This window comes from Eleginops maclovinus, chromosome 11, assembly GCF_036324505.1.
Source record: "Eleginops maclovinus isolate JMC-PN-2008 ecotype Puerto Natales chromosome 11, JC_Emac_rtc_rv5, whole genome shotgun sequence".
Lineage (NCBI taxonomy): Eukaryota > Metazoa > Chordata > Actinopteri > Perciformes > Eleginopidae > Eleginops > Eleginops maclovinus.
Genome location: NC_086359.1, coordinates 15806143 through 15834121, shown reverse-complemented (window position 1 = coordinate 15834121; position 27979 = coordinate 15806143). Strand labels below are relative to the sequence as shown.

The following is a 27979-nucleotide window of genomic DNA, read 5'->3' as shown; positions in this document are numbered from 1 at the left end:
TACCACAGTTAATCCCAAACACTTCTGTATTTATAAATTAAAGGATGCAAATGTTGTTCTAAAAAAACCATGTTATTACATTATTGTTAAATTATTGACAGATGTCAACCTCATAGTTGGCACTCATAAAAATTCCTCGTCCAGTGACCATAGATCCTTGAACAACCAGAAGCTAATGGCATAATCTGGAAAAAAAAGTGGACGCTCAGTTGCACTGCGAGCCAAAAGGCAATGCTAGGAATTCTGCTCAGAAAGGTGCATGAAGCTCCGTTTTCTGATCTATTGTAGGAGAATCTAAGATATTTTGAGTATATTATAATATATGTAAGTAAATAATAGCCCATTTTATTTCAAATCAAACACACACACAAAACCACATCACATTTTTTTAAAGAAGAAAAGACAACTTTATTGTACAGTCAACATGTCTGCCACTAAAGCTGTAGTTGTAACTTGAAATTTAAAAAACACTACAAATATTCTACAGTCTTCCACCAATACATTAATTCAACGAAAAGGCAGCCATGTGAAAGTTGTTATAGATAACAGACTACACAGTAAACCAATCATGGCATGACAGAGAAGAGGCAGAAGAAAAAAGGTTAGAAAATATTCTGCAGTATTCTCTCAAACCCCCCAAAACTACTAATTGGAATTCCAGGAAGTACATATTACAGTAATAATGATTACACATGAAAACAGAAAATACACTGTTAATGTCCAAACCATAAAAAAACATCATATTTACATCAGTGTATAATACAGAGCACTACAGGGTCAAGTTCCTCAAATACAAAACAACAGAGAGGAACGTAATGTGGATCAATACAACATTTAGCCTTTATGAGCTCAAATGTAACTTTTGAGACGCTCATTCAAGCAAACACACTGAACGTATGTTTTCACTTTTTTCAATCAACCCACAAATATTAGTTGGGAATGTTGTTGAATGACAGATGACAGGATTCTACATTAAAATGTGACATGATGTTATTTCAAATGGTTAACTGCATCAGCAGGAAAAAACAGTGATGGGTCTGCTGACCACTTTTAACCAATGACACAGATTGTGTTTCAAGTGAATACTTTCTAAAACCTTTGTGCTCCCATTAATAAGAAAAACAGTAAGAAAAACATTTCTTAGAGCAACTTGAGAAATGCTGCAACGACCTGTCAGTATATTAAGGTAAAAACTCACAATCAAATTAAATACATACATATATTACACATAACTTGCACATAAGCATGTGTGTTAACCTTAATTGTCCATATTTTAAACATGAATGGATATCCATTCTGTCTTGAATGGTTATCCATATCCGTGAGTAAAGCTCTGTTATCAACATCCACAGCTGTAGCAGAGTGCTCAGTCGCTGAGGCTTCCATGAGAGTATATGGCATAACCATTCTCAGGAAACAGAGAAATGTCCTCTGTGCTGCTCAGCCCATTGTTGAGTTCTGAAAGAGATGACAGAGAAAAGATGAATGGTGCTACTTTGTCTTCAATAAACACATTCAATGCAACGTAACCGTTTTCTCTCCTTTCTTCAAAATGGTGGAACGAGCTCCCCATTGACATCAGGAGGGAATGAAAACCCACCTGTTTCCACTGCATTCTGAACATAGCAATTATAAACACTTCAAACAAGCCTATTAAGTACTACAGTACTATACTAACAATTTTGGCTTATTAAAAGCTCAATTTTGCTTTTGGGCATGGCCTTTTAATCAGAACCAGTAACAGAATATCTTTACCTTAGTGCTCCATTTTAGAATAAAATATGAATACATAAAACATGTAAAAAAATATTTACACAAACATGAAAAGTTAAAGTAAGAGTGTGCATTCAAAAAATATAAAATAAAATAAAGATCTGTATAACATCATAAGAACATAAAATGTAATATATTATATATATATATATATATATATATATATATATAATATATATATATAAATGAATAAAGAATCAAATTAAGTCAGAATAAAATGTCAATACAAACATAAGAATGTTAAACTAAAAATGTGAATATTGTACTTCAATTTATAAAGTGATGCATTAGTACTAATCAGATATTAATGCTTATTATTATAAATTGTATCATATATTAGTCTATGGACTCAGAGTGCCTGATTATGTCTGACTACTGTATATCTGGGCTATTTAAATAAGCCTAATTTGATCACTCATCAGACTGTTTTAGGTTTGAATGTAATCAAATGTGCACCTGAGAATATGAGCTTTTCCTTCATGATGTTAACGTCCCGATTAGACCGATTGGCCACAGCGCTGAGCACTATCTGTTCCGGGTTATAGTTCTGCATCCCGCTCATCCTCCACCTGGTACAGCACACACACATAAACAGCATTACATGGAGGAAATGAGTGTGCTATTAAAACCATAACGTGTATTACTTCTGGTCTAGACTGGGATACATATAACATTATATAAAAAATAAATGGAATGTCCTTTCATAAACAAGAGCCAGACAAGTAGAGAGAACGAGAGGAAGGAGTCGGCCTTGAGGTGTTTGTCAGGAAACACACAAGAGGGACAGAGGAGGCCGAGAGAAAGGCCAAGGCAGAGGCAGCAGGTACCTGATCATATGATAGCTGACAGACGCCGAGGGGGCAGGAGCAAGGTTGCATGCAGATCAGGCAGAGCACAGGACAAATGTTAAAGGAGAAGAGAAAGAGAGGACAAAGAGAGGTTATAGCACGGAGGACACACATGGAGACATTGAGACAAGGAAAAAGAAGAGAGAATAAAATGAAGAGTTAGTGTAGAAGCTGAGCTCATGTCCAATCAGATCACAGGCTGGTGCACACACAGTGCAGTCACTCTTCATGAATTCACACTGGTGCTGCTCCTGATAACAGTGAGATCATTTACTGTATTTCTACAGGACTTTAGAACAAAACATGTTTTTCTTTCACAAATAGACTAGATCATTTGTGTGAAAACCTTTTGGGCATGTGAGCCCTCAAAATTAAAAATATGTTATCCTTGCGACTGGGTTGCACATGTCTGGTTTAACCAAATAATTAGATTTGGTATTTATTTAATTCAAATCCTTTTTAACTGCCCAAAAGAGATAGAATTTGCCAGTAATTAAAAAGAACTAGGCAAAGATTAGAAAAAAAATCCTGAACATTTTTACTCCCTATTTTCTTTCTATCATTATATAATTTTGCGACCATAAAGACCCTGTCATAAGGAATCAAGAAAAAGGATATTATATTATACATTTGTTTTATTTACTTAATATGCATTCACATATTATATGAATTTGTTTTTGTGCATTCACATTATAATTTTTGTCATTTTGATGTTTCAATTTATTATTTTGTATAACATCATTCATATTTGGTTGATCTGTGCAAACTGTGAAGCCCAGTGTGAGAAATGTATTAGTTCATATATTGGGCGATGTGTGTGTGTGTGTGTGTGTGTGTTAATATACATCTGAGACATTCCACATGATCACAAAATAATTACTCACTTCTGAAAACAGAAAATCCCTATGACTAAGGCGATGGACACCAGATCTGACGTGATCCAGATGAAGCGGTAAGCGCTCCGACTCTGCAAGAAAAAAAAAGAAGAGCAGTTTTCAGTCAACGCCACTGGAGGTCAACATTAACATGCATGTCTCCTGAAGTTACACAACACACGGTCTAGTCAGCAGAGGTGGGAAAAGTACACAGATCTTGTATTTCAGTAAAAGTAGAAGTACCAGAGAGTAGGGATACTCTGTTACAAGTAAAAGTCCTGCATTCAAAATGTTACTCCAGTAAAAGTACAAATGTATTGGCATCAAAATCTACTTAAAGTACCAAAAGTAAAAGTGATCATTGGTCCATTTCAGAATAATATATATGATATGTTTTGATTATAATTATTGATGCATTAAAGTGTTATCAAAACTGTTCAGCAAACTTGTAAGTAAGAAAAGGTACTAAATAAATGTAGTAATAAGGGCAGTACTTGAGTAAAAGTACACCGCTGCTAGTCAGCACAAACTGCAGCTGCATTCTATCTCTGATCTGTGCCCTTGTCTCAGACTCTTTCCCAGGGTCTTGTTGTTCCCTAACGCCACGCTGAGCCCTCATATCTCTCTGCGTCCTCGCCCTTCGAGTCTCACTTGGCCCTCGTCAGTCTCTGTCCTCTCTCCTGCTGTCCTCTCTTCTCGCTGTATGACTTTGTATGTGTGTGTGTGTGTGTGTGTGTGTGTGTGTGTGTGTGTGTGTGTGTGTGTGTGTGTGTGTGTGTGTGTGTGTGTGTGTGTGTGTGTGTGTGTGTGTGTGTGTGTGAGTGTGGTGTCAGATGAGAGACAGAGAGCAGAGAGCAGAGCTGTTTACCATGAGCCAGATGGGGTAAGGCACCTTTCGAAGGACTTGTGGGGCATCAGAGGACACAGAAGGCACCCCACTACACCACAGGACGGAGTAGAGCCAGGGTGCGTTCACTGCATACACAGTCACACTCACATTATTGGCCAGATACTCCCTGGGGAAAGGAAAATAAATGTCAAAAATGAAAAAAACAATCCTCAGATTTGTATGTCCTCTAATAGAAATGAGTAGAGCCCTTTCTCATTTAAATAACTGTGAACCCTGCACAGCTCTTAACCCATAAAGTTGGAAATACTTCACATATTATACTGTTTACAGCAACTCATTTTTCTAACTTACCTTTTCATATATTTTCTGCATATTAATATTTCCTTTAATTGTAAAATAGCTTCTAAAATAGCTTTTAAATAGTTCTTTATTTGCCTATTTTTTACAATTTACTTTGTCTTAGTGTATTTTGCATCCACCATTATTATGTATGTGTAGTCTTGGCAATACACCTGATTCTGATTATGGTTTGGTTTTATTTCCTACCAACATTTGTCAACAAGTTTGGCTCTTTTCACTTTTTGAAGTAATGGAGCTCACTTGGGAAAAGGAAATGTTACATATATTTTCATTCAACAATCTCCAACAACATATGCTTAAGTGGAAACTGTAGGTTGACTTACAAACACTTAATGCTGAGCCTATATATTCTAGAGAAGACTAAAAGCTTCCTACCACTTCTTCCCTCACGCAAAAATAAACCAAAACAGGAAATCTGGAAACAGATTATGCTTTAAAAGGGCGGGACTTCTCTTTAACACAACATTTCTTATGCTTAGTATGACATTTATCTTGATTTAGTTACCATATTTATTTACGTCCTTAATCAAGTCAATGGGACAGAGCCAAGAAAATTTAGTTGCAAGGGAAAATGGAAGACACACAAAATATAAAAGGATGTAGAATAGTAAAGTTTAGTTTTCTCGAGAAAAAAAAGAAAGAAAAAAGGCACCAGATTATTCCTTGACTTGTTGTTGTATCTCTTTTTTTTTATAGTGATTGAAGCAACAGACAAGACTCCCTCTTATTTCAGTTTTTTCCAGAGCATTTTCCTTTTACCAAAGCAGTAGATGCTGGCTCTTACTGTATGTCTCTGTGGCTGGCCTTGCTGTAGTGCAGGGTGAGGCTTGTTATTCCCCTCTGCCGTATCTCTTCCAGTGACAGCTTCTCATTTGCACTCTGCGGCAGCCCACGTACCCTCCCCCTGTCCGTGTCGGGGGTCCACGTCACCTGGCGCAAACACATTTGACATGTACAGACCCGGGTCAGGCAGAATGCACTGCTATCAAGAGATGTAACACTTTTACAGAAAAAGGCACTACCTGTAGAATATAACATCTTAATTTGATAATAACTTTATGACATCTTTCCACCTATTATTTTTTGATGGTTACTTAGTTGACAATATATTCCTTTGGGCTTCCAGCCTAACCCTAACCCTAGCCCTCACCCTTCATTGGAAAATATATTTATTTGGGGCTTTCGGTTCTGAAAGCACTATACAAATCATTACAACTAAAGGAACGTATATATTATCAGTGCACTGAAAACACTGAACATTGACTTTAATTAAAATGATTATGTCAACAAATATCCCATAACTGTATTAGGTTGGGTGAAAGCAATTCAATTAAGTCAAACCTAACCTTGCTTTCAACTAACCTGTTATGTGAACTCTGTTGACATAAAACATTTAATTAAAGTCAATATTTCCCTTTTTCAGTGTGACAGTTGTTGTTTACTGGGGTTAATACAAGCAGCACGTTTTAGTAATGAAAGGATTATTATGAAGGGACCTACAGTCCTCACCCTCTTGGGGGAAATCCCAGCTTTCTGCACGGCCCACAGCGTGTCCATGAACCAGCTGCGGTGGCGCGGATGCTCTGGTAGAGGCCTGTGAATGTCGAGCAGAGCAGAACTGTTGGCCCTGGCTGCCAGGCGCAACATTTCCACCAGACTGCAAACCGTCTGGTTGGCTATCCTGATGCGGTCCCTGGCAGTCAGGGTCTCTGCGGTCCAGTAGGGGTCGCTCTGGGAGCAGAGGACAGAATAGAGTCAGGCACATAGATGCGACCTACTATTTTATCTGTAGACAGTTAGCATATGAAATGTTTGGTACATGCTTGGTTTATCTTAATGCTTTAGATTAAGATTAGATTTAGACTTGTTGTCTTTATATCTTCCTGTTTGTCTTCTAAACCAGAAAGTCAAAGAAAGTGACAAAAACATATTTATTAATATAACACTTCAAACGTGTTGAACGCTTTACTACATGTTAAATTCCTTGGACCACCAACTACAGTTGAACAATTCAAAAAAGTTATTTTCCTACATAAAATTGCATAATTCTTCTAGAACTCCATTCAAACTTTAACTTTTTAATCCCTGAATAACTTCTTTGTAGTAACAGAATACGGGGAATATCGTAGGGTTATTGATATCTAATTGATATAATGAATGTGAGATAACAAAAAATGGTTTTCAGTACCTTCAGAAACCACTGGCCTGCGTTTAGAGAGCGAATCTCTGTCCAGTTAAAGAAAGAGGCATCCTCATACTGCCGGGCTGGAAAGACCTTCCCAACGTCTGTGGTGCGTCTCAACGTGCGGTCCCGCATCAGGAAAGGAACACCGTCTACACTGGAAGGTGTAATGGTCAGGAATCATTTTAGAACTAAAAGTAAGTATTTATTCTAATCCGTTCCTAACAACCAAATCTGCAGCTCAGTATTTATATTTTTAAATAGCAATATTTAGCATCTATCTCATTAAATGTAAATGCTTCTATTTCTAAACTGTGAAACTTCAGAGCACTCTAAATTCATAAAATTAATAATCCATGATTAAAATGTAATAGTTTAAGTGTAATTAATAACCTGATACTGACGTCTGCCTCCAGGGAGCTGGCTCCATTCTGCAGAGCTCGGTTAAAGGACAAGATGGTGTTTTCTGGGGCCAGCTAGAGCAAAGGGGGGACTATTGTTAGTCATTGAGTGTTGAAAACACACATCAAGAGGACGGGATACAAAGACACATCTAAAAAACATGTCTTTTGAACGAAAAAAGAATGTAGTGTCGTGTTCTTTACCATGCATATTTACACACTGCACACCAGGTCTATTTTCTTTCTTTTTCCGATAAAAGCAATAAATCTTCTGCTTTAGCACACCAGCAGAGACTCATTGAAACAACAAATAGAGTTGCGCAGTCATGTATTTTTGCAGGTCAACCTAGACATTAGCATTGCAAGGGCACCCTTGACAGAAAGCAATGAGATAATCGAAAAGATATTGCATAAAATAAGATGGCAAATATGTTTATGGTTTTGGAATTGTTGAAGCATAAATGCAATCGCCTGGAAGGGAATAGCTTATGTGATGTGGCAAACACATTACAATGGCCCAAAACATTTCCATTAGGAGAAATGCTCAGCAGTTTCAAAAACATTGCAAATAAAGGAAAACACAAATATCCAAAAACACTTGCAGAAAATAGAGTAAGTAATAAAAATAAAATAAAAACAGAGCCACTGATCCATCAGCAGATCATGTAAACAACATCTGAAGGTGACACGTTCACACAGAACAATGAACTCACCATAGGAGCTCCCCGTCGACCAATGATGTCTGGCCGAGGTCGGAGTGTGTGACGGTCCATGATGCAGGGGCAGCTGAATGTGAGTGGTGCCAAATAGACAGCCAGAAGGATGATGGCGTAGATCAGCAACACCATCACCTGAAAATCTAAGAGGAAGGTGTAAGGGGCTTTTTATCTTCAGCGTATCTCAACTACTCATTAAGACAAGAAATATTATGCTTTGTCAATGTTGGTGAGAGCACCCCAAGAGTAATCTGTTAAGGGTACCAGTGGGTGAAGATCTTTTTTAGAAATATGAAATAATTTTACTTGATAGAACCTTGTAATAGTGTGGAAAGCTATAATATAACGTTTTTGTCATAAAAATGATATTCTTCATTCCTGACAACTATTCATATGCCAAAGACATTTCAATCTGTGTGTGCCTGTGTGATACAGAGTGGACTTACTGGATCTTTCTCTGCGGACCACATATCCAGCCACCAACCAGCTGATAGCTGTGACTGTTGCAAGGGCTCCAATGTGCAGGAAAGGTGCTGTTGACTGGTAAGAACACAAATATAGAACACTGGCGTTAATTGGTGGGAATTTATTATTAGAGAGAACAACAGAGGAGAAGTTCTCATATGTCCACCGATCCCTAAGACTCAATACCCAACAAGGGAACTTAATAGGTTGGTGTCAACAGTTTATAAAGTCGGTGGGGCCTGGGTCCCATGCTAAAATTGTGGGTCCAGTCTCTGTTTTGCATTATGTGTTGTACCCTAAACGATCTGAGCAGACCCAGATGGGATCAGACAGCGAAGCTGATCATGATGGGTGATGCTGTGTGCGTCAGAGATCAGACTCGCAGATGATAGCAAATTAGCAATGCTAAAGTTAGAAGTCATCTACATGCTAGATGCCAAAAACAGCAAAATCTTTCTAAACAAGTGGTGTTTGTCATCCGTCATTGTGACACTAGTAGACATTTTAGTGATAATTATCAGTGTTGCTTCAATCAGCAAGACAAGAATAACAGAAAATATGGATGGATTTCAACAACTTTCTTGGCAAGGCTAGATTATATGCATCATTGCCAGGCACAGGGGAGAGGACGTTACATTAGGGACGACTCAGACTTGTGTTTTGACAATTTATAAATTAACCTTAAATAGTAATAGCAATCAGCTGGGAGAACGGTGCTGATTGAGTCTGTCTCTACCAGTGGCATTTGTTGTTGTGCATTGGTCACAGCTTGCAAATAACAAACAGGTCTGGTTTGAGTCTGGGTCATGCATGACCATGTTTTTTGAGTGTGGGCACACATTTTTGGAGCGATGCTGTATGTTTATTGTAGATTCATATAATTCAAATTGTAGACCAACCTGCAGTGATACGAGCAGGATGTCCCACTCATCTCCCCATATGTCATCAACAGAGACAACACCAGAAATAGTGGTGAACAACGTCGCCAAGACTCCAATCTGTGGAGAAATGCATTATTATATAAGTGTGTTAGGAGCCAATCCAGAGAAAAAATATGCAATTGTAAATCACAGCACCTTGTGAACCCAGTAAAGGTTGAGCTGCTGGCCCAAGGATATATGGAAAAGTGCTAAGATCTGAAAAAGAAGACATATTTAGTTAGTTATGTAATTAGCATGTTTGCGAACATCTAGCCGGTTAAAGAAAAGTGTTACCATTAAGAATGTGATGTAGCTGAATCCCACAGTGGTGGGTGCGAGGATGGGGATGGTCTCATCGCTCCAGGCTCCAGAGCGATTGTATACTGACCTGTGAACAGGGAAGGTATGTCTGGTTAATGCTGATGGTTAAACTTAAAGGAGAAGTTTGCCTTGACTATTACTATTCAGCCATCAAATATTCTTATCACATATCGGGATAATTGACTCACCAGTTGAACTCATTGAAATCATTTTGAGCCACCAACCAGAAGTAAGCCCAAAAGAGAACCAGTAGGAAAGAACTGCACAAGATGATGAACCATGTACACTCCCACTGTAAAAGAAAAACAGAAGCAACAGATTACCTTTTGCAATTGTCTACTGACACTGATTCACAAATTCTATATACGTAGGAATATCACGAGTGTGTTCAAAGCTACTCTCCCAGGAACTAACAACCAACAGACAAAGTTAGCTGGTGAACATAGTGGAGCATTTTGCTGGAAAAGAGACAGATTCTTCAGTGCTTGTTGGAGAGTAAAATCTGAGCTAAAGGGGACAGAAGATTGGATTTAAATTCCTAATGAATGCTAAAAGATGCTTTCTAAACACTTTAATAACTTCTCGTAGTGGAAACTCTACCTAACAAAAGAAAAAAAGCTCTGTAGATGGAGTGATAAAAACAAGTTAAAACATGTTAAAGATTGGACAGATAACCCCTTGATGAATAGACTCCAAACCATCATTGAGCGGGCACTCTTTTTACAACATCAGTTGATACAAAGATAAAGAACGACAAAACAGGAAGACATCTGGTTGCGTTGTGACAGCAACACTAAGAATAATACTACTTGGAACTTTAAAATGAAGTAAGTTAAGAAGTGAATTTCTCTACCTCTTACATTTAAAACAAAAAACATGTAGTGTATTGTATTGAAGATTTTTGGTGACGTATAAAATGATATGTGATCATGATGTCTTTGCAGGCACTTGCATGAGATCACTTTTCTATCAGATACTCACTTGGATGTTGTCTTGGTTTAAAGGGGACGTCTTTTGTGCCTCTGCTGTGACATGTTTCCATGCTTTAATGTTCAAAAAGCTCTTTATTTTTCTCATACTGCCTGTGCTGCAGCACCTCATATCACCCTCTGTCTGAAAACAGAGCCCAGTGTGCTCTGATTGGTTAGATGGCCGGCTCTGTTGTTATTGAGCAACCGCTTAGAGATGACCCGCCCTTTAGCCTATCACGTGCTGTGTGTCAGAGTGCTAGCCAATAGAAGCGTGAGTCCAATAGAGGAGTTTCTGTCAAGGGGAGAGGGAGTGTGGGGGAGAGAAACTCCCTTTCGAGGGAACTCACGGATTTTAGCCTTTGAAGACCACTTACATGCACAAAAACCTAAATAACACACTACAGGATAGGGAAAATCCAAATGACATAATAGGGCTCCTTTAAGATTATGTTGGTTGAGCCCTCTGTTCATAAATGACTGCAGTTATCCCTGGAGTTATTATTCCCACATCTATTATTTTCTCAAAGCCATCAGCTTATGATGACTTCCTGTAATTCCTGTTTCTAAGAAATAATCATAACAACACTTCTGTAATTACTCATGTATAAGAATAACTTATACATGTTTTTTCTCATTACCAGGTTTTCAACCCCCTGCACAGTGCTCTGGCTTGACATGTGTGACAAAGGTACAAAGGAGAGCCCATGCTGCACTCAAGGACTCTTCCCTCCAGTAGTTAACATGATTACGAGCTAAAGCCAAGTGAGGGGAGGTGTAGAGTATGATAGGCCAGTCAACAGATCCTGTTGAGCATTGAACAGCTTTTCAGCGCATCGTGCCTGGACTTAAGGTTTCCTACGGCTTATGTAAGACGTTGGGGGATAATTAAGGTAATTGGTGTTTACAGTTAATGAGTAAATAGCTGCAGTAATCAAGCAGTTGAGTTTAGATGGAGCAAAAAAAAAAAAGCAGCTACCTGATTTAAATGGATTTACCAGATTTGATGGAATTGTTAGCAACGTCAGTCTTTTTTTAAATTCTATGCTATGTATAGGCAACAAATGGTTTGGAAGATTAGGATTCAAGTTTGTGGCATGGTCACAGGTAAGGTCAGAGAAAGGTCTAGACTAACATGTCAAGCAATCCCTCCTTTGTGAATAAAGTAATGATGAGATGAAACCTCTAAGGAACTACCATCAAATCCCTTAAGGACCAAGCTCCTACAGTGTGAGTAAAGATGTTTGAGGGTTATTCGAAACCTTGAAACCTTGTAGTGTTTTCTACTAAACACATTTACAACATTTCATCCATTCATTCAAAGTCTGGTAGTTATATCGATATCATAGTTTTCAAGCTGTAGCAGGACGCTCTCATGGTGCATGATTTGTCATCGTCAGGGAGCTGTGTGTTTCTAAATGTGCCACAAGGCCTTCAAAGGTCTCCCTATTTCTCCAATTAGAACTGTTGGTGCACATCCTCTGACAGTGCTCATAAATCCTGATCTCTATGATGATTTCACTACCCCTCCTTCTTCCCTCTACCTCTAATGCAGTATGCAGGTATGCAAATATTAAGTGTGGATATGGTACATTTCAATGTTAAATGTAATACCGTTGCTATATATTAAAATGGATATATCGTAGCAGAAGCAAAACAATCCTTTTTATTATTATTATACTTAAAATTTCATTTTAAGTATGACTGAGTGGTGCAGGAATAAGGCCTACAACCCCAAATGGGTTAGAATTTGACCAGTTTTGCTTCCCTATTTTCTTTGGACCTGATTTTGACCAGATGCCTGGAATAAGGTCTTTGGTCACCACAAGCTTTGGAGATTTTTCTTGATTTGCACTATGACTTCAAATGTAAGTAAATACCTCAATCGTGAATGTCTGAAGCTGCTATGTGTCATAATCACAGTGGTTGCTAACAAGTTTCCAAACGAGACTACTTAATGCCATAAAACTGAACACAAGCCTGGCTTTGGCTTACCGGTGGAGATGCCCAGCAATGTGATGTAGTTAGTTAGCTTTTGACTTCTGACGATTGCATTTACACTTCAAAATAATGTTTGTATGGAGATGTTTGAACAAAGGTGTTACAGTAGTTCAATAATTCTTCTTGCAATGCTAACCTCTGAGTCGGCCCACACATCATACATACAGTATGTCACCACTCTATACTGTATAGAACATAACTGTGTAATGCTCATTTGGGCCACAATGTCTTAGTGAAATGTTTCCATTACACTCACTGACTGAGTAAGATGATTAGTGAAGAGTCCCCGATGATGTACAAGACAAGTAGTAACTATTCAAAAAGGACTGCGCTTAATAATACAGTCACACATCACTGCACGTGTTGCTAAGCTCTCTGCTTATGTGCTAGCACTGTGTGACCACAGAAGGCTTTTAAAATAGAGACAGTGGGGGGGGGGGGGGAGGCAGCTGTGTGCTTGCATTTTTCCTCCTGGTCAGCAAATCATCAGTGCCAGCCTCACACATTCAGTTAATGGACAGATTTACTGCAGAGCCCTGGCCCTTGTGATAAAGCAGACATCCAGCAGCAGTGTCTGTAGCTGCCCAGCACAAAGCTGGGTGTGTGCCCTGGTTTACACATCCATACTGTTTCTGTTACTTGCCTTATTGTGAGGGATCTTTTCCCCCAGTTACTATGGCCTGCTCTAAGAGTCACTTAGGAATTCAAAAACAAAAAATACTTCTGTCGCCTCTATTCTAAATACTCTCATTTCTAAAGTATCCAAAGATTTACTAAAGTGAATCTCTAATTAATGAAGCTCAACATGTATTGGATGTATACTCTACAAAAAGAATGTCTAGAATATTATCAGATTAAGGGGGTTTAAAATAAATGATTTGATTTTGATACAAAAATGCTCTTGGATACTGCCCAACATCTTAATGAACTCTCAAAGAAAGACCTTACATAAACCATTGGCTTTTCTTTTCAAGCCGTGCCCGATGTGTTTTTTTTTTTTTTTTTTGTATGATGTGTCTATAGAGCGTTGTACAATACAAGATGTGCTACTCAAGAAAAAGACTGGAAAATGTAATTGAGCATTCAATGCCATACTAAAGTGACTGGAACTGCACTTTGAGTTACTGTTGTGTCATTTTTTGTTTTCGTACGAACCCTGACCCACTTTCTGTCCTGCAGAACAACAAAAAGGAAAACAGTTCATTTATTCCTGAGGTTCGATCAGGTTTCAGTGCAGTCAGCAGGATTGTGTTGTCTCATTAGCAGCCTCTATGTTGCCCTGGTCCACACTAATACAGTAGGCTATAGGCCATACACACTTTACCCAATGTACTCTCTGGCACACAAAAGGGATGTGATTAATATAAATTAAGAGAACGATACCTGTTAAGACTGGTATCAAGCTTGTATCATACAATCAATTATACATGATGTGTTCACAATCTTTTTTTGTTTGTTCGTCTCATTTTGACCTACAATACCTAATTTTACATTTTATGCTGCGAGTCAATTTGGATACTTCCCTTCGTACGCTGTATGTGGTGCACCGGTAAAACATGCGCAGTGTGTGATTTCAATTGTGTAGTATTGTCTCAAATGGCTAACTGATGCCATGCCCTCATAGGAAGTGACGGTCGCTGCCATTAGCTAGCTGTGTAGCTAGCATTGTTATCGTTTGCATGAGTGAACGGTGGCTTCTTTTTCAACAACAGTGGTATGTGTTTTTAGTAAATAGTTAAAAAACACACAAGTATAACTTTCATTAGTGTAATGTTGTGTTCTTTGGCGCAACCGTAGGCCAGCATTCCACACAACTTGTTGACTGTTATGATTGCACCTTCAGGGTTATCATCATACATTGCATCGGGACTCAATTATGCACTCGAATCCGCACATGTAGATACAGAGGAACATGGATTGAAACACATCATTACTCATGCAGAGACATACACTTCTGCTGCAACTCTCCAGAGGTCTGTTGACCGAGATGTAAAGCAGCCCCAATATTTAGCACATCCACTGTAAATACTATGGCTTAAGCACCTATGATTACCATAATAACCATTGTTCTTCACAACAATTACTACAGTTGAAGTGTAATAAGCAGTTTGGATGTTTGTTTATTTCATGACTTAAGTAAGGCTTGAACTGACTTGGTGGAGCCTGGGTTAGAGTTTGGGGGGTGGGGCAAGCTGCTACCAATGTGATGTTTAAAGTTTAACACCTTTAGCTTCCTTTGTTCAATTAAAAGGCTAATAAAGACAATCATGCTCAAAGTAAGGTATCAAAAAAGGTCCCTAAATTGTAGCACAAGTATTTAAAAATGTCTAGTAACCATCATAAATCAAATGTGACAACCCATCTGCAACTACATACAATAATAATAAAAGTAGTATCAAAGTATTACAATGACGTTGTGGCAGTAAAATAACTCCTGCTATGTTTTATATACCAAACAAGTCATATAAATAAATGTATGATATACAGACTCATGGGTCAAAATTCAGTCTTACCCTTGAGCTGTCTTCTTGGGAACGCTGGTAGCGTTTCCAGCGGCAACCATATATCCCAGTGACGAAGGACACAAAGAGCTGCTTCTCATAGACCTGTAATGGTTGGTGTTTCACCATGCTCCTGCAGCCAGTCTCTTAACATCCCACACAGGACTGGGAACCCTGTAGAAAACACAACACACTTTCAGAAAATAAACTCGCTTTTCATACATACAATTATATATTCCATCAACAAACAGTGTCACGTCATGTTGCTCAGGTGTTTTTCACAAAACAAAATTGATATGTTGACAGTCCTGGGCCTTGTTTAGAGTTACAACACCTAGGAGACACTCAACAAACTATTTCATAGTGAGTCACATCAGGGACAGACATAATGATATGGTATATGCTTTACAGTCAATCTTAAGGTAGGCAGCTTCTTTCCAGGTCCAGCAGTGGCTCAGTAAGTAGGGGACTGGGAGTAAGTAGGGGACTGGGAATCGTAGGGTCGCCGGTTCAAGTCCCCGAACAGACTTGAAATATGGAAAGTGGACTGCTACTTGGAGAGGTCCCAGTTCACCTCCTAGGCCCTGCTGTGGTGCCCTTGAGCAAGGCACCGGACACCTCCAATCCCCCCTCCCCATTGCTCCCCGGGCGCTTTACGATAGCTGCCCACTGCTCCTAGTACTAGGATGAGTTAAATGCAGAGGACTAATTTCACTGTGTGTGCTCTGCTGTGTGCTTGTATGTGACTAATAAAGAGGGTTCCATCCTCCGATTCTATGTGTTGATCCTTTAACAAGAAGATCATCGGTGAGAGGGAAAGAGTGAGATGAAGTCAGTGTGTTGCTCTCATACTCCCTGCTGCCTCAGAGAAAAGCTTGTTGCCTTGGTGGCAGGTAAAAATGTCTTTCAGCATTCAAACAACTTAATTCATCCCAAGTAGAACAAGTTTCTTCCAGCTTTAACCAGTCCATTCACAACATCAAAACTCACAGGGAAGGAATTTTTCCAACAACAGTAAATAAAAGTTCATATATAAGCACATTTTCTTGAAGGTCTGTGCCATGTCTCTTTTTTTTGGAATCCTTGTTGCATTTTAAACCCATTTATGTATTTAGAAGCTTGTATACAATGCATGATGGTAGCACATGTAACATACACTGGACAAAGCATGTGGCCTGGGGGGCCTTTCTGTTCAAATATAAAACTGTAATGCCCTGGGTGAGTGACAGTTAAAGATAATGATGAATTACAAATAATGATATATATTTTTAGTTTCTTTTAGCAGCATGGTGACATTCCTCAACTTAATTCAGACCTTAATAGCTCAATGAATATTGGGTGGATTTAAAAGAAAGTGTACAGACATTCATGGTCCCTAGAGGATGAATCGTTGTAATGGTAGTAAATTGTTCTATTCATTTTTATTTTAATAGTTTGCTTGATTTGATTCTTCTGCATTCAGACCTGGCCACTCCCATTTGCCTGCTCTCTCGTCAGTACATTCTCTTAACCTGCAAGTCATCTCCCCTCACCTGCTCTACATTCCCTAATCAGCTTCCCTGTACATGTATATAAACCAATCAGACACTGACCAGATTGTCTTTGTGCCACTTGTCTAAACTTTCCAGCATTTTCTGTATATTAGTCTGACAGTATATGTGCTCACCTTTGCATGTTTTTTCTCAGATTTTGCCTAGTCCTAAACCTTAGTTTTGCTCTACTTTTTGCTGTTAATTACTTTTTTGTTTGCACCTGCCTTTGCTTAAATCATGCTTTGGGGTTTTGTTCCTTGAGTTTCGATAATTCTAATGACTTTGTCTCAATTTTTTAACTTTAATCCATCTCAAACCAAATACATACACATACCCATCAGTATGAGGTTAGTTGTACTCAGTCACTTTAATGAGGCCACTGCTTTGGTACAGCACATATGACGAGATGAGGGCCGTGTGTGGCATTGTCACTCTAACAGAACCATTTGTTCCTGTGGGCTCCTCTGTTCTGGTCAGATAGAGGGAGATAAATGTGGGTTTCCGGGTCAACAGTCCTCATCAACAACAAACTACCCCTTTGTACTTATCGCTTGTCCTTCAGCAGTTGCGAAATTGCACCATGACAGGGCGACCAAGCTAGTTGTGTTTCTGGCTTGCACTGTTCCACAAGGCTCAAGGCAAATAGTGAAAGAAACTCTTGATTCACAAGCAGATCCATAGAGAAAAAAGACCTGATTCTACAGCCATGAAGCAGCTCTGTGATGCTGCACTGAGGCGTAGCAGAGCTTAGAGCTAAATGCTATCATGCTAACAAGGTAAATACCATTTGTAGCACCATTCGAGTTTTCCGACACACACAATATTCCTGGATCTAGCACTTTCATCAACAATTAGCGGAACACAAAAATGTGTGCAGCAAGTCTTTGATGGAATGTATTTAACACAGATTAATTTTACAGTGAAAACACTGTGACACAGACAACTCAACAAACTTTAGACCTCACACGTGTGTTTCGATTAACATGCATTTACCTAATTAAAATATGCATTAATAATGGTATTGTACACATATAATATACATTGCACAATATAAGTAAATACATATACGGTATGTATGTATGTGTGTGTGTGTGTGTGTGTGTGTGTGTGTGTGTGTGTGTGTGTGTATGTAATCAAACTTTAGACTTAATAGATATTTAATTAGAATATCCTTTTCATGATAGGAATCATTGAGATAGGCAGAAAGGAACAACTGACCATCTTCATTTTTAGGAGGCACCTTTGTTTTGTGGAGACAAGCATAGGAAATGTACTTTCTTGAACTTGCACCTCAGCCAGGTTAACTCAATTTACAACAAAGCTCTTGGAGCTGGCCTGGGATCAGTTCTCTCTCATGATCCTGATGCCTAGGAACTACCGGGAGACTTTGAACACACCTCCAAGGCTGCAGGAACCTTACTGTTTCATAGCTGTCATTGAGTAAGATGTATGTTCTCATTCAATGATAATACAATAATCCACCAAGTCTCAGCCAACCAATTGCCACAGAGCCTCTGACAAACGAGTCTCTTATAAGGCTTTTATCTCGGTCACGGTCGCCTCATTCCAGGCTTCCATCTTTCACTCCTTCATGAAATTTATATATCCATGCATTAAAAGTGTCCTTAATCTTTGTGTGGATTAATCCAAAAATAGAGTTTCCATTAGTGCCACTAGCTGATTAATCATGAGGCGTGTGAGGGCCCACAGACTGGAAACAAAGGTTTATGTCAGTAAATACTGATGTTTTCCAGAGCCTTGTGCTAACCTGTGTCCATATACTCGACACAAGCTTCTGTTGGTTAAATCGTGTGTCAGTCGTCCTGCCCTGCACATCATCAGCAATTTCTACCTTAGTTTTATTACAAATGGTTCATTCTAATGGATGATGCAGCAGGTGGCCTAGCAGGGACCCAACCACTGACTGAGATGCCTATATACTGGTGCAGGAATGAGCCCTACAACCCAGAAATTAGTTAGCATTTTAACACTTCCAGTTTTACGCAAAGTCAAGGTTTTTTTGTACATGTTTAAGCTAGATACTTGGAATAAGATGTGTGGTCAATCTTAATGAGATTTCAACATCAGTAAGTATCCTGCAGTTGCTAACTGACTAAATGAGAACACTAAACATCATCAACAAACATAAACGGTGGTGACACGCAGCCATGTGACTGTGATGTACTTTGTTTTTTTCTGGCAATTGCGTTTAAGCCTCAAAAACCATAAGGTGTTGTTAATATGTTGAGATTATCTTGCTGAGCAAAATGTTTAAGTATCATTAACATGTGTTTGCCTAAGATCTTATTTTCTGCAATATATCAAAATCCAAGGTAAAAATTCCACTGCAGTATGTCATCACTGCTAACCACATTTAAAAGCACATAAAGACACATATTAAAGCTTGGTTCATTGGCTTATCAAAGACTTGACAACTGGATATTTGCAGTACAAATGGATTACATCATAGTTTCAGTAATTAACCAAAAATGATCAATGTTTACCATGCCAGAAGTTGCATCCAAGATGGGACATGGAGTCGGATGCAAACCAGTAATGGAAAGCAACTGAGTACATTTACTCAAGTACTGTACTTAAGTACAATTTGACATTCTGGTACTCAAATAAGATCACTTTATGCTAGTTATACACTGACATACTATACATATACTTCTACATCACAACATTTCAAAGAGTAATAAAGCATTTTTACTGGACATCATTAGTAAAAAAACAAAAAAACACATGACAGACGTTTAACATTATGCATCACTGAAGACTTAAACCAGAAGAACAACTGTTACAAACTGTAGGAAATGTCAAATATATTACAAAATGTATGAAAGATAGTCCTACCGTAAACATGAAACCGTTGTGTATCCTATACAATGTTAAAAAAAAGTAAACCTTTACCTGATGCAACAACATAAACAATCTCATAATGTCATTCCATATATAATAATATTTCTCAAATGAAGGACTTTTACAGCAGGATGAGTACTTTAAGTACATTATTCTGACAATACATTTTGAATGCTGTAATTTGACATTGATATATTGGTAATTCTACTTAAGTAGAGGTCTGACTACCACTCCAACCACTGATGAAAACAATCCGGCCCAAATTAAACCATTTCTTACTGTTGTGTACTTCCAAACATTGACCTTCCTTATTTTTCTGTACCAGTGTAACGTACACTGTACTTAGTAAACTGTCAATACTGCAGGAGAACACATGGGGACTGATGGTCAGTTTGGTCCCGATCACAATGAATAATAATAAAATGACCCTAATGCTGCTGAAATTAGCGATAAGAGCACATGGGTTTCGCACTTGATCAATCCGTCACTTTGTGTTATGAAGTAGTGGCGACATAGGTGTAGATTTTGAAATGGTCTTCAAATACACTTTAAGGCAATGCAATGTTAGAGATCAATTTGACCAAGATTAGGAAAAAAACAAGGAACATTGTCAAGGAATGTACAAAGTGACCAATCACAACATGCATGCTTTTTGGTCATTTTATGATGAGAAACACGGAAGGATATTGTGTTTAATTGATGATGTTGAACATTCATTTAATCTATATAGTATTTTGTCTTTTCTTATTGTGCAAACAAACTAAACTGTGTTTTCTAAAGCTTTGGGCATGTGTTACTTAACATTTCTTGGAGCAAAGTTCCTTTATTCCATTTTTAAAAATGATGTGACACAATCACATAGGTGTTTCGGACACGTCTCCCGAGTCCCCACTGTAAATGACAGCTATGCAATTTATTTAAAAGATAATACATGCTTTAGAACTTTTACAGCTGCCAGTGAGCACAGAGCACTGATCACAGTGACAGCCGTTCAGATTAAATGGAGATAATCCGATAAAGTGCGCACAACACGCAGCCTGCCTTACCTCCACGATAGCCTTTTATCCCGGACAGTGTTGAAGCTCTCGGTTACTCAGTTATTTCCATGGTGGACATCATGTCTCCCTCACAGTTGGACTTTAAGGATGCATGCAGGTCTTCAGAGAGACTTTCTGCGGCTGCATGAGGCAGGTCGGCGGTGCACATCGAGAAACTGCAGGATTTTAAAACTCTCACAGAGTTTGTCCTTGGACACACATACACACACACCTCTCAATTTCACTGCAACAGAGCCGTAATCCTCCGACACTGTGGGTGGAGCTGTGCGGCACACTGCAAATAATACTGCATATAATCAACTTTAACACCGAGCACAGGGCTCAGAGAAGGACACTTCTTACAGTGTGCATGATATCAGTGCACAGGTAAATGCACCTGAGCAGAAATACTACTGCTGGGCCTGGAGTAAGAACGTTGATTTATAATTCGCTTAAGTACTTTTTAATGTCTCTTCCAGACAAATTATTTCATATGTAAAATTACAATAGGGCAACATAAGAACAAAAATATTGAGTTCTGACCAAATGTGATTGGTTTTTAGTTCTGAAATTAAAGTCAGAACCCTTATCCCTTGATAAGACTGCTACTTTTTATTTTTATTAATCTAGGTTTAATAAAAGATTTACCATTCTGATTATAAGGAAGTCCTACTCAGATCCTGTACTTGAGTAAAAGTAAAAATACCACATTGTAGAAATACTCTGTTAAATTCAAATAGTTACTTAGATAAAAGCACAAAAGTTAAAGTATCATAATATACTTTAGGATCTGGACTTAGAATTATGAGCATGTATACACTCATCTCCATTGCTTCACTAACCTGCCATTTGTTCCCATTAATGACTTATATTACTTGTTTGCTAATTATTACTGACACCATAACTTTTAATGCATAGAATAAATCCTTTCTAAAGAGTACTTTATTGTTTATTTTGTATAATTTCATTCAGCTGTATACATTATTCAATTCACTATTGATTTATTTCACTGCAAAACATATCCACTCAGTGAATTCTCACAAATAATTGGCTCAATATAGATCAATACTCTGCAAAGTGTTTATAGGTGTTTTGAAAGAGAGAGAAAACAGGTATTTTAAATCGGGCGAAATCTAAGAGTGATAACAGAGAAACAATGTACTGAAACCTCACCATGCATCTCTAGGAAATGTTTCCTGGAATGCACCAAGAAGAACTGCATTAGAGAAAGAGTCGGAGTATACTGGCCGGGCTTCGTGGAATTGTAAAGTTTCCTTGAGCCTATAGGTGATCAGAAAATACTCTCAACATCAAGTCTCATTGTTCCAAATCCTAATTGGATAAAATCAGTGATCAGTGATCTCTACATTCTATGAGTGATCTGCTCGTCTCTCCTTTTGCTGCCACTATTGAGATGTCGTTGTTTTGTTGTGTTTGTAGCTCACTTGACACGACACAGGAGCCATCTATTACCAACACATGTAGAGAGAAGATTCAGAGCAACGAGTCACGTCTTGTAACAGATCTATTCCAGGCCCAGCAGTCAGAGATTAACCCTTGGCCTGAGATAATTACGTCACGTCCCTTTAATCCGAAACAATTTAGCAGCGGCAGTCAAAAGACAAATGTCAGCAGTGGACATGTGGAAACATGTCAGGAGAGGAATAGCAATAGAACCTAATTCCAGAAGTTCTTCCTATGTTTAAATGTGTGCTATAAGTCAAACGACCACTTTACAACTGAAATAATGTCTGTCTTGTAAAAGTACGTGTAAAGTATGATGCTGATGATAAAGGTGGCAGTGACAGTACCAGAATCCTCCTGAACAATAGTAAAAAAGTGTTTCTAATGTTAGCTCTATGTGGACCTCTCGTGGTCAGAAAGGGAACTGACACTCACAGCCAACAGTTAGTATTTACATGTTTTAACCAGCAGAGGGCGCATGGTTCTGCTGCCCCTTGTGATCAAGTGGAAATCATCTATGAATCTTGGTTTTGTAGTTTTTTTTGTGATTTTCGAATCACAACGAAAAGGTACTACACTTAACTAGCTATAATATTGCAAAAAGAATGCAAAAAATGCAACAATATGTGCTTTGTTGCATTTTTTTTGGGTCTGAGGCTTCACAGTTAGTGTTTGCCCTTTTCAGATAGACATAGGATCACTGTGATCTGATAGTGGAGGGAAGCCTCTGTGAACTGTAACCCTACCAGTAATGATGTACAGATTTGTAGAAGTTGTGCACCACTTGTGTTTGTATTTTATCAAAATATTGTCTAAAAGAGTTCAGGAAGAGGATAGCAGGTCTTCTCTCTTGTAATTCAATTCAATATGCTTTTTGTAACAGAGGGTGTCGTATTCTATACAGACTGCTGAACCCGTGGAGCAAATGGGTAATCGGTGATGTGTATATAAAAATAAAACTGACTTAATGTAACAGGTGTTAGAGGGGACATGCATCCGCTTCTTCAGGAACTTCCTGCTGCCTGATCCCTTTCCACAAACACACACACACACACACACACACACACACACACACACACACACACACACACACACACACACACACACACACACACACACACACACACACACACACACACACACACACACACACACACACACACACCAGGGGGAGGATAATCATAACATCTAATAACATCAGGAAGAAGAGCAGGAAGTATTCATGGGAAAAAATGCAACCAGGGTGTTCGGTTGGCAAATCCCTTCCCACATCTATCTATACATAGCTATCAGGCTGTACTGATGTATAATGGATTGCATCTTTTTTTTTGTTTATTAAAAACTGAATATGGAGTATGGATTTGTACACATGTATTGTTTACCAGCTATTATAATAAATGTGTTTATACTTACTATTTCATTATTAATAAACGTTCCTAGTCATGTATGAGGATTTTTGGGACTAGATTAAGTGGAAATAGTTTTTCTTAGTGATAATTAATTATATATACATTTTTTTATTGGAGGAATAAACAGTGATGAAAGTGTTTTATATCTTTAGGGAAAACTCAAGATGACCTGATTATGGTTGTATACAACCATAATCAGGTCATATGGTTGGTTACAACCATAATCAGTGAGTAATACAGGGTAGTTTCATACATGTCACTGACGGGTGGGTGGCTCCAACAACTTCAGGCTTTAGGACCATGGGGGGAGGATTCTTTTCTCTCTCACTACTATGGGCGGAGGGAAGATTCCTGAGCAGAGATTTTAATGCTCTGGGATCTGGGCAGAGCAATTCCTGCAATTGTGTCTTACAATTCTATTTTAGATTGTCATATACAGTACATTAACCTCACATACAGCAGATTAGTGGGGGGCAGCTTGAGGACAACCTGCTGAACTGTTAAAAGAGCCCAGTAAGGTAAGATAAAAGTTCTGGAAGTAATTGGGGGAGGGAAAGCAGTGTAGTGTTCAACTTGTGCGAAATGCCCAGGAATGTGAGAAGAGGCCACTAAGTCAGATCTGGGATAAGGAGTCAAAAAAATCTATTGCAGTCCTAAGCTGTGTGGTTCTTGCAAATTGTTTAAAAAATTTACAAAACGTGAAAGTATGTTGCTTACAAATAGACATGCACAAGAGGTCAGACACTTAGGGAGGTGGCTGAAGAGCATGCAGAAAATGACGTAAAAAACAAATGCATTTTCATTTGAAGAAACATAGTATGGTTTTTAAAACACCAATAACATGCTATTCAGATAATATCATCAGCAGTTAATGAATCTATTCATCCTTGATTTTTCTGTTCCTGTTTCTGTTCTGTTTTCTTCCAACACTGATTGTTACTTTTAATTACTCATAACTACTAAAGTTGCTGTTTATTAACTCATGCAGACAAGAATCTCTTTAACTGTTAGCCGTTTGCCATTGATCTCTTTCATACACATTGAAGTAAGCACATCTGTAACCCTCACCCTAACCCTGGCATTGGTTGAGTGTGTGTCAGCATGTGGTCACTTTGTCCACATCGTGGGTAGCTGATCAGAGTCAAACAGACTCTTTCTTCTAGAGATTATTTTTGAAATCTTAAATCTTGTGTGTTGCCAAAACATGAAGAACTCGTAGCTGGCCGCATTTATTTCTGAGCTACATCCTGCAGCTGCCTACGTGGCTGTTTTGCAGGTCTGGCCTTGAGGTTTGAGATGTTTTTAATGTCAAGGCTTAACTGAACTTGCCCTGCTATTATCCTTAAAAAATGCCTTCGAGATGACACACAATGGCTCTTAATTTGGTTAAACAAGATCTGTGAAAGTAGAAGAGCCAACATAAGAGTTTGTCTCTCTCCATAAATGAGTAGATTAATAATATTTGTCTTTATATCTTTTCATTAACTTTTTTTAGCATTACAGCATGTGGGTGAAAAACCTGATCGCCCTGGTCCTGCTGGCCACTTCAGCTTCAGCTGCTACCTCGGCTTCACCAAAAAAAGTCCTGAGTAACCACGCCACCATCCTGGCTGACAACAGCGCAAAGTTTGCCTTCAGTCTCTACCAAAACATGGCTAAGGAAAAGGATATAGAAAACATCCTGATTTCCCCTGTTGTGGTGGCCTCCTCTTTGGGTCTGGTTGCTCTTGGGGGCAAAGCCTCTACTGCCTCTCAGGTGAAAAACATTCTGAATGCGGCTAAAGTTAAAGATGATCAACTGCACTCCGGTCTGGCAGAGCTCCTGAATGAGGTCAGTGACACCAAAACCCGTAATGTCACCTGGAAGATTAGCAACCGTGTCTATGGACCCAGCTCTGTCACCTTTGTGGATGAGTTTGTCAAGAGCAGCCAAAAGCACTATAACTGTGACCACTCCAAGATAAACTTCAGAGATAAGAAGAGCGCTGTGAACTCTATAAACGAGTGGGCGTCCAAGTCTACTGACGGCAAACTGTCCGAAGTCACCAAGGATGTGGAGAAGGCTGATGGGGCGATTATCATCAATGCTATGTTTTTCAAACGTGAGTCTTCATTAAACCGGTCGATGGGCAGTACTATTTACTAAAATCTTCTAAAATTCAATGATTTTTTATTTTCACAGCTCATTGGAATGAGCAGTTTCATCATAAGATGGTGGACAACAGAGGATTTATGGTATCCCGTGGCTACACTGTTTCATTACAGATGATGCACCGCACAGGTAGGTTACGACAGTCCAAATACATGTTCAGAAACAACAATTGTGATATACAGTATTATGCATATGATATTTGGGGAAATATGCTCAAAGGTTCTCAATACAACATCAGAGCAGCAAAAAAATATTTTATATGTAAAGATATAGCGGGGTAATACTGAGCAGTGTGTTAGATTTTCCTTGCTTTAGTTAAGGAGCCAGTGAGTCCTGTGTTATTTTGGTTGGAAGTTAGCATTGCGCTAGTTTTCCTGACAAAAAGCTAATGAAGGTTTTGTATGGATCAAACAACAAGATATAGATTGTTAATTAGTCAGCTAAAGAGGTGTTGGTGGACACACATGTACTTCGGCCAGGATAGCTGCCCCTGTCTACAATCTTTAAGTCAAATTACAAGATAGGCTAGGAGAAACCCAATAAAACACCAAACAAATGTAAAGGAATTAGAAGTAAGTTAAGAGAAGTCAGCAGTGATGTGGCAGTGCAGTATGTGAAGTGTAATTGTCTGTGAATAAATGCTACATCCTTCCATCTGCTGATTAAAGTGAGTGGGCTCTGTTAGCCCCCGAGCTAGCAGCGACAACAGCTCAAGATTAAGGTGGAATGACATTTAAGGTGGACAAGCTATTCCCATGTGACAATCCACCTTGCTTTCAGTCTATACACAACAAAAACAAAAAAGTAAACCTAAGAAACAGAGATCGTATGAACAAAAAAAGATCAATTTAGCAACATAAAAAAGTCTACACAAAGTTTAAGGGATTTTCTAAACTTTATTGCAAGCAGATAATGCTTATATGTGTAATACATTTTATTTATTTCCACAGGTATCTATGGCTTCCTTGATGACAAAACAAACAAGTTAAACATCCTGAGCATGCCTCTGGCTCATAAGAAGTCCACTGTGGTATTTCTTATGCCCCACCATGTGGAATCTCTGGAGAGGCTGGAGAAGTTGCTGACCAAGAAGCAGCTGGATAAGTGGATGGGCGCGCTAAAGCAGACAGCAGTAGCTGTGTCTCTGCCCAAGGTCAGCATGGAAGTCAGTCACAACCTGCAGGTAAGAGACTTCAGATGAACACATCCCTTAACTGTTGGTTTAATGACTGTTTTGTACAATTTGAATTACACACTAACTTCCTGCTCCCATTTATAGAAACACCTCGGGGAGTTGGGCCTAACCGCAGCTGTGAACAAAACCAAAGCTGACTTGTCCAAAATGTCTGGGAAGAAGGACCTCTACTTGTCCAGTGTTTTTCACGCCTCAGCCCTGGAATGGGACACTGATGGAAACAAAATGGACACGAGCCTTTTTGGCACAGACAAGCTGAAAGACCCTAAACTGTTCTATGCTGATCACCCTTTCATCTTCCTCGTGAAGGACGAGAGCACAAAGTCAATCCTCTTCCTCGGCAGGATGGTCCGGCCAAAGGGTGACAAGATGAGAGATGAATTGTAACCATATAAAGTAAAGCTGAGCAGTGTGTGTATTTTTTGTATATATGTTTTATTTCCCACTAGAGCATTCCTTTACATCACAGGCCGACAGCATTCCACAACACATGGATATGACAGAGATGTGTTCAAACATTTCATCCTGTGTTTTAGTGAGCAAAGCCTATTGCACACCTATCCTTTTTATGTTGTTAAGTATTTCATATCACTATGTCCCGTTTTTGTTTGCATTGGCAGCCCACATTACGCACTGAACACTTACATCAATATAATCCTCCTGATTATTGCATAAAATGTAAATGCATTGATATTGTGCCAGCACAAAAATGGTTTCAGTCTTAATATTTTTTGTAAAAGCTGTACAATAATCTTACTTTTGTAGGGAGGTGAAGTGTGATCCAAAACGTTTGTAAAGCACATTGTTTTTTGTGTCAACTCCAAGGATGTTCAACATTTTTCAGACATAATTTGCACTGCTTTCCACCAAAAGCATTACAATATTTATCTTTTACCAAGAGGTTTAAATGCTATTATAAAGTTATTGATCTTCTCTGGCTGCACTCATCTACACTTGAAAACAAACCAAATTGTGACACATTTAAAGTCTTATCTATAAAACAATGTTTGTGCAAATTATTTGACAATTTCAAACTTGAATGGTTGTACACTGTTACAAATGTCCAGTTTTTGCAATAAAAGTATAGAAATAACCCAAAGGAAAAAAAGAGGTGTCATCCCTATTTAAGATATTTGCTGTTGATATT

General features: G+C 38.6%; 2 protein-coding genes across 4 annotated transcripts; one reads left to right on the top strand and one right to left on the bottom strand.

The window, feature by feature from the left end:
* Window positions 1-364: 364 nt before the first annotated feature.
* On the bottom strand, window positions 365-20857 carry gdpd5a (glycerophosphodiester phosphodiesterase domain containing 5a). Of its 3 annotated transcripts, none has more exons than XM_063894275.1 (17): window positions 20622-20857; window positions 15194-15355; window positions 9900-10003; window positions 9685-9778; window positions 9547-9606; window positions 9370-9468; window positions 8452-8545; window positions 8003-8148; window positions 7282-7364; window positions 6895-7045; window positions 6207-6437; window positions 5491-5636; window positions 4365-4512; window positions 3506-3588; window positions 2601-2615; window positions 2230-2342; window positions 365-1458 (listed from the first exon to the last, which is right to left on the bottom strand). In XM_063894275.1, exons 2-17 carry the CDS (start codon window positions 15308-15310, stop codon window positions 1367-1369), a joined length of 1776 nt encoding a protein of 591 aa, XP_063750345.1. In that variant the 5' UTR covers window positions 15311-15355; window positions 20622-20857; the 3' UTR covers window positions 365-1366. The 3 variants fall into 3 exon arrangements, with proteins under 3 accessions (XP_063750345.1, XP_063750346.1, XP_063750348.1); XM_063894276.1 differs by having other exon boundaries at window positions 6216-6437; XM_063894278.1 differs by lacking the exon at window positions 2601-2615.
* Window positions 20858-23826: 2969 nt separating this feature from the next.
* serpinh1a (serpin peptidase inhibitor, clade H (heat shock protein 47), member 1a) lies at window positions 23827-27925 on the top strand. The gene is made up of 5 exons (XM_063895457.1): window positions 23827-24003; window positions 24981-25587; window positions 25668-25766; window positions 26588-26820; window positions 26917-27925. The coding sequence occupies exons 2-5, from the start codon at window positions 24990-24992 to the stop codon at window positions 27217-27219; spliced, it is 1233 nt and encodes a 410-aa protein (XP_063751527.1). The 5' UTR covers window positions 23827-24003; window positions 24981-24989; the 3' UTR covers window positions 27220-27925.
* The last annotated feature ends 54 nt before the right edge of the window (window positions 27926-27979 follow it).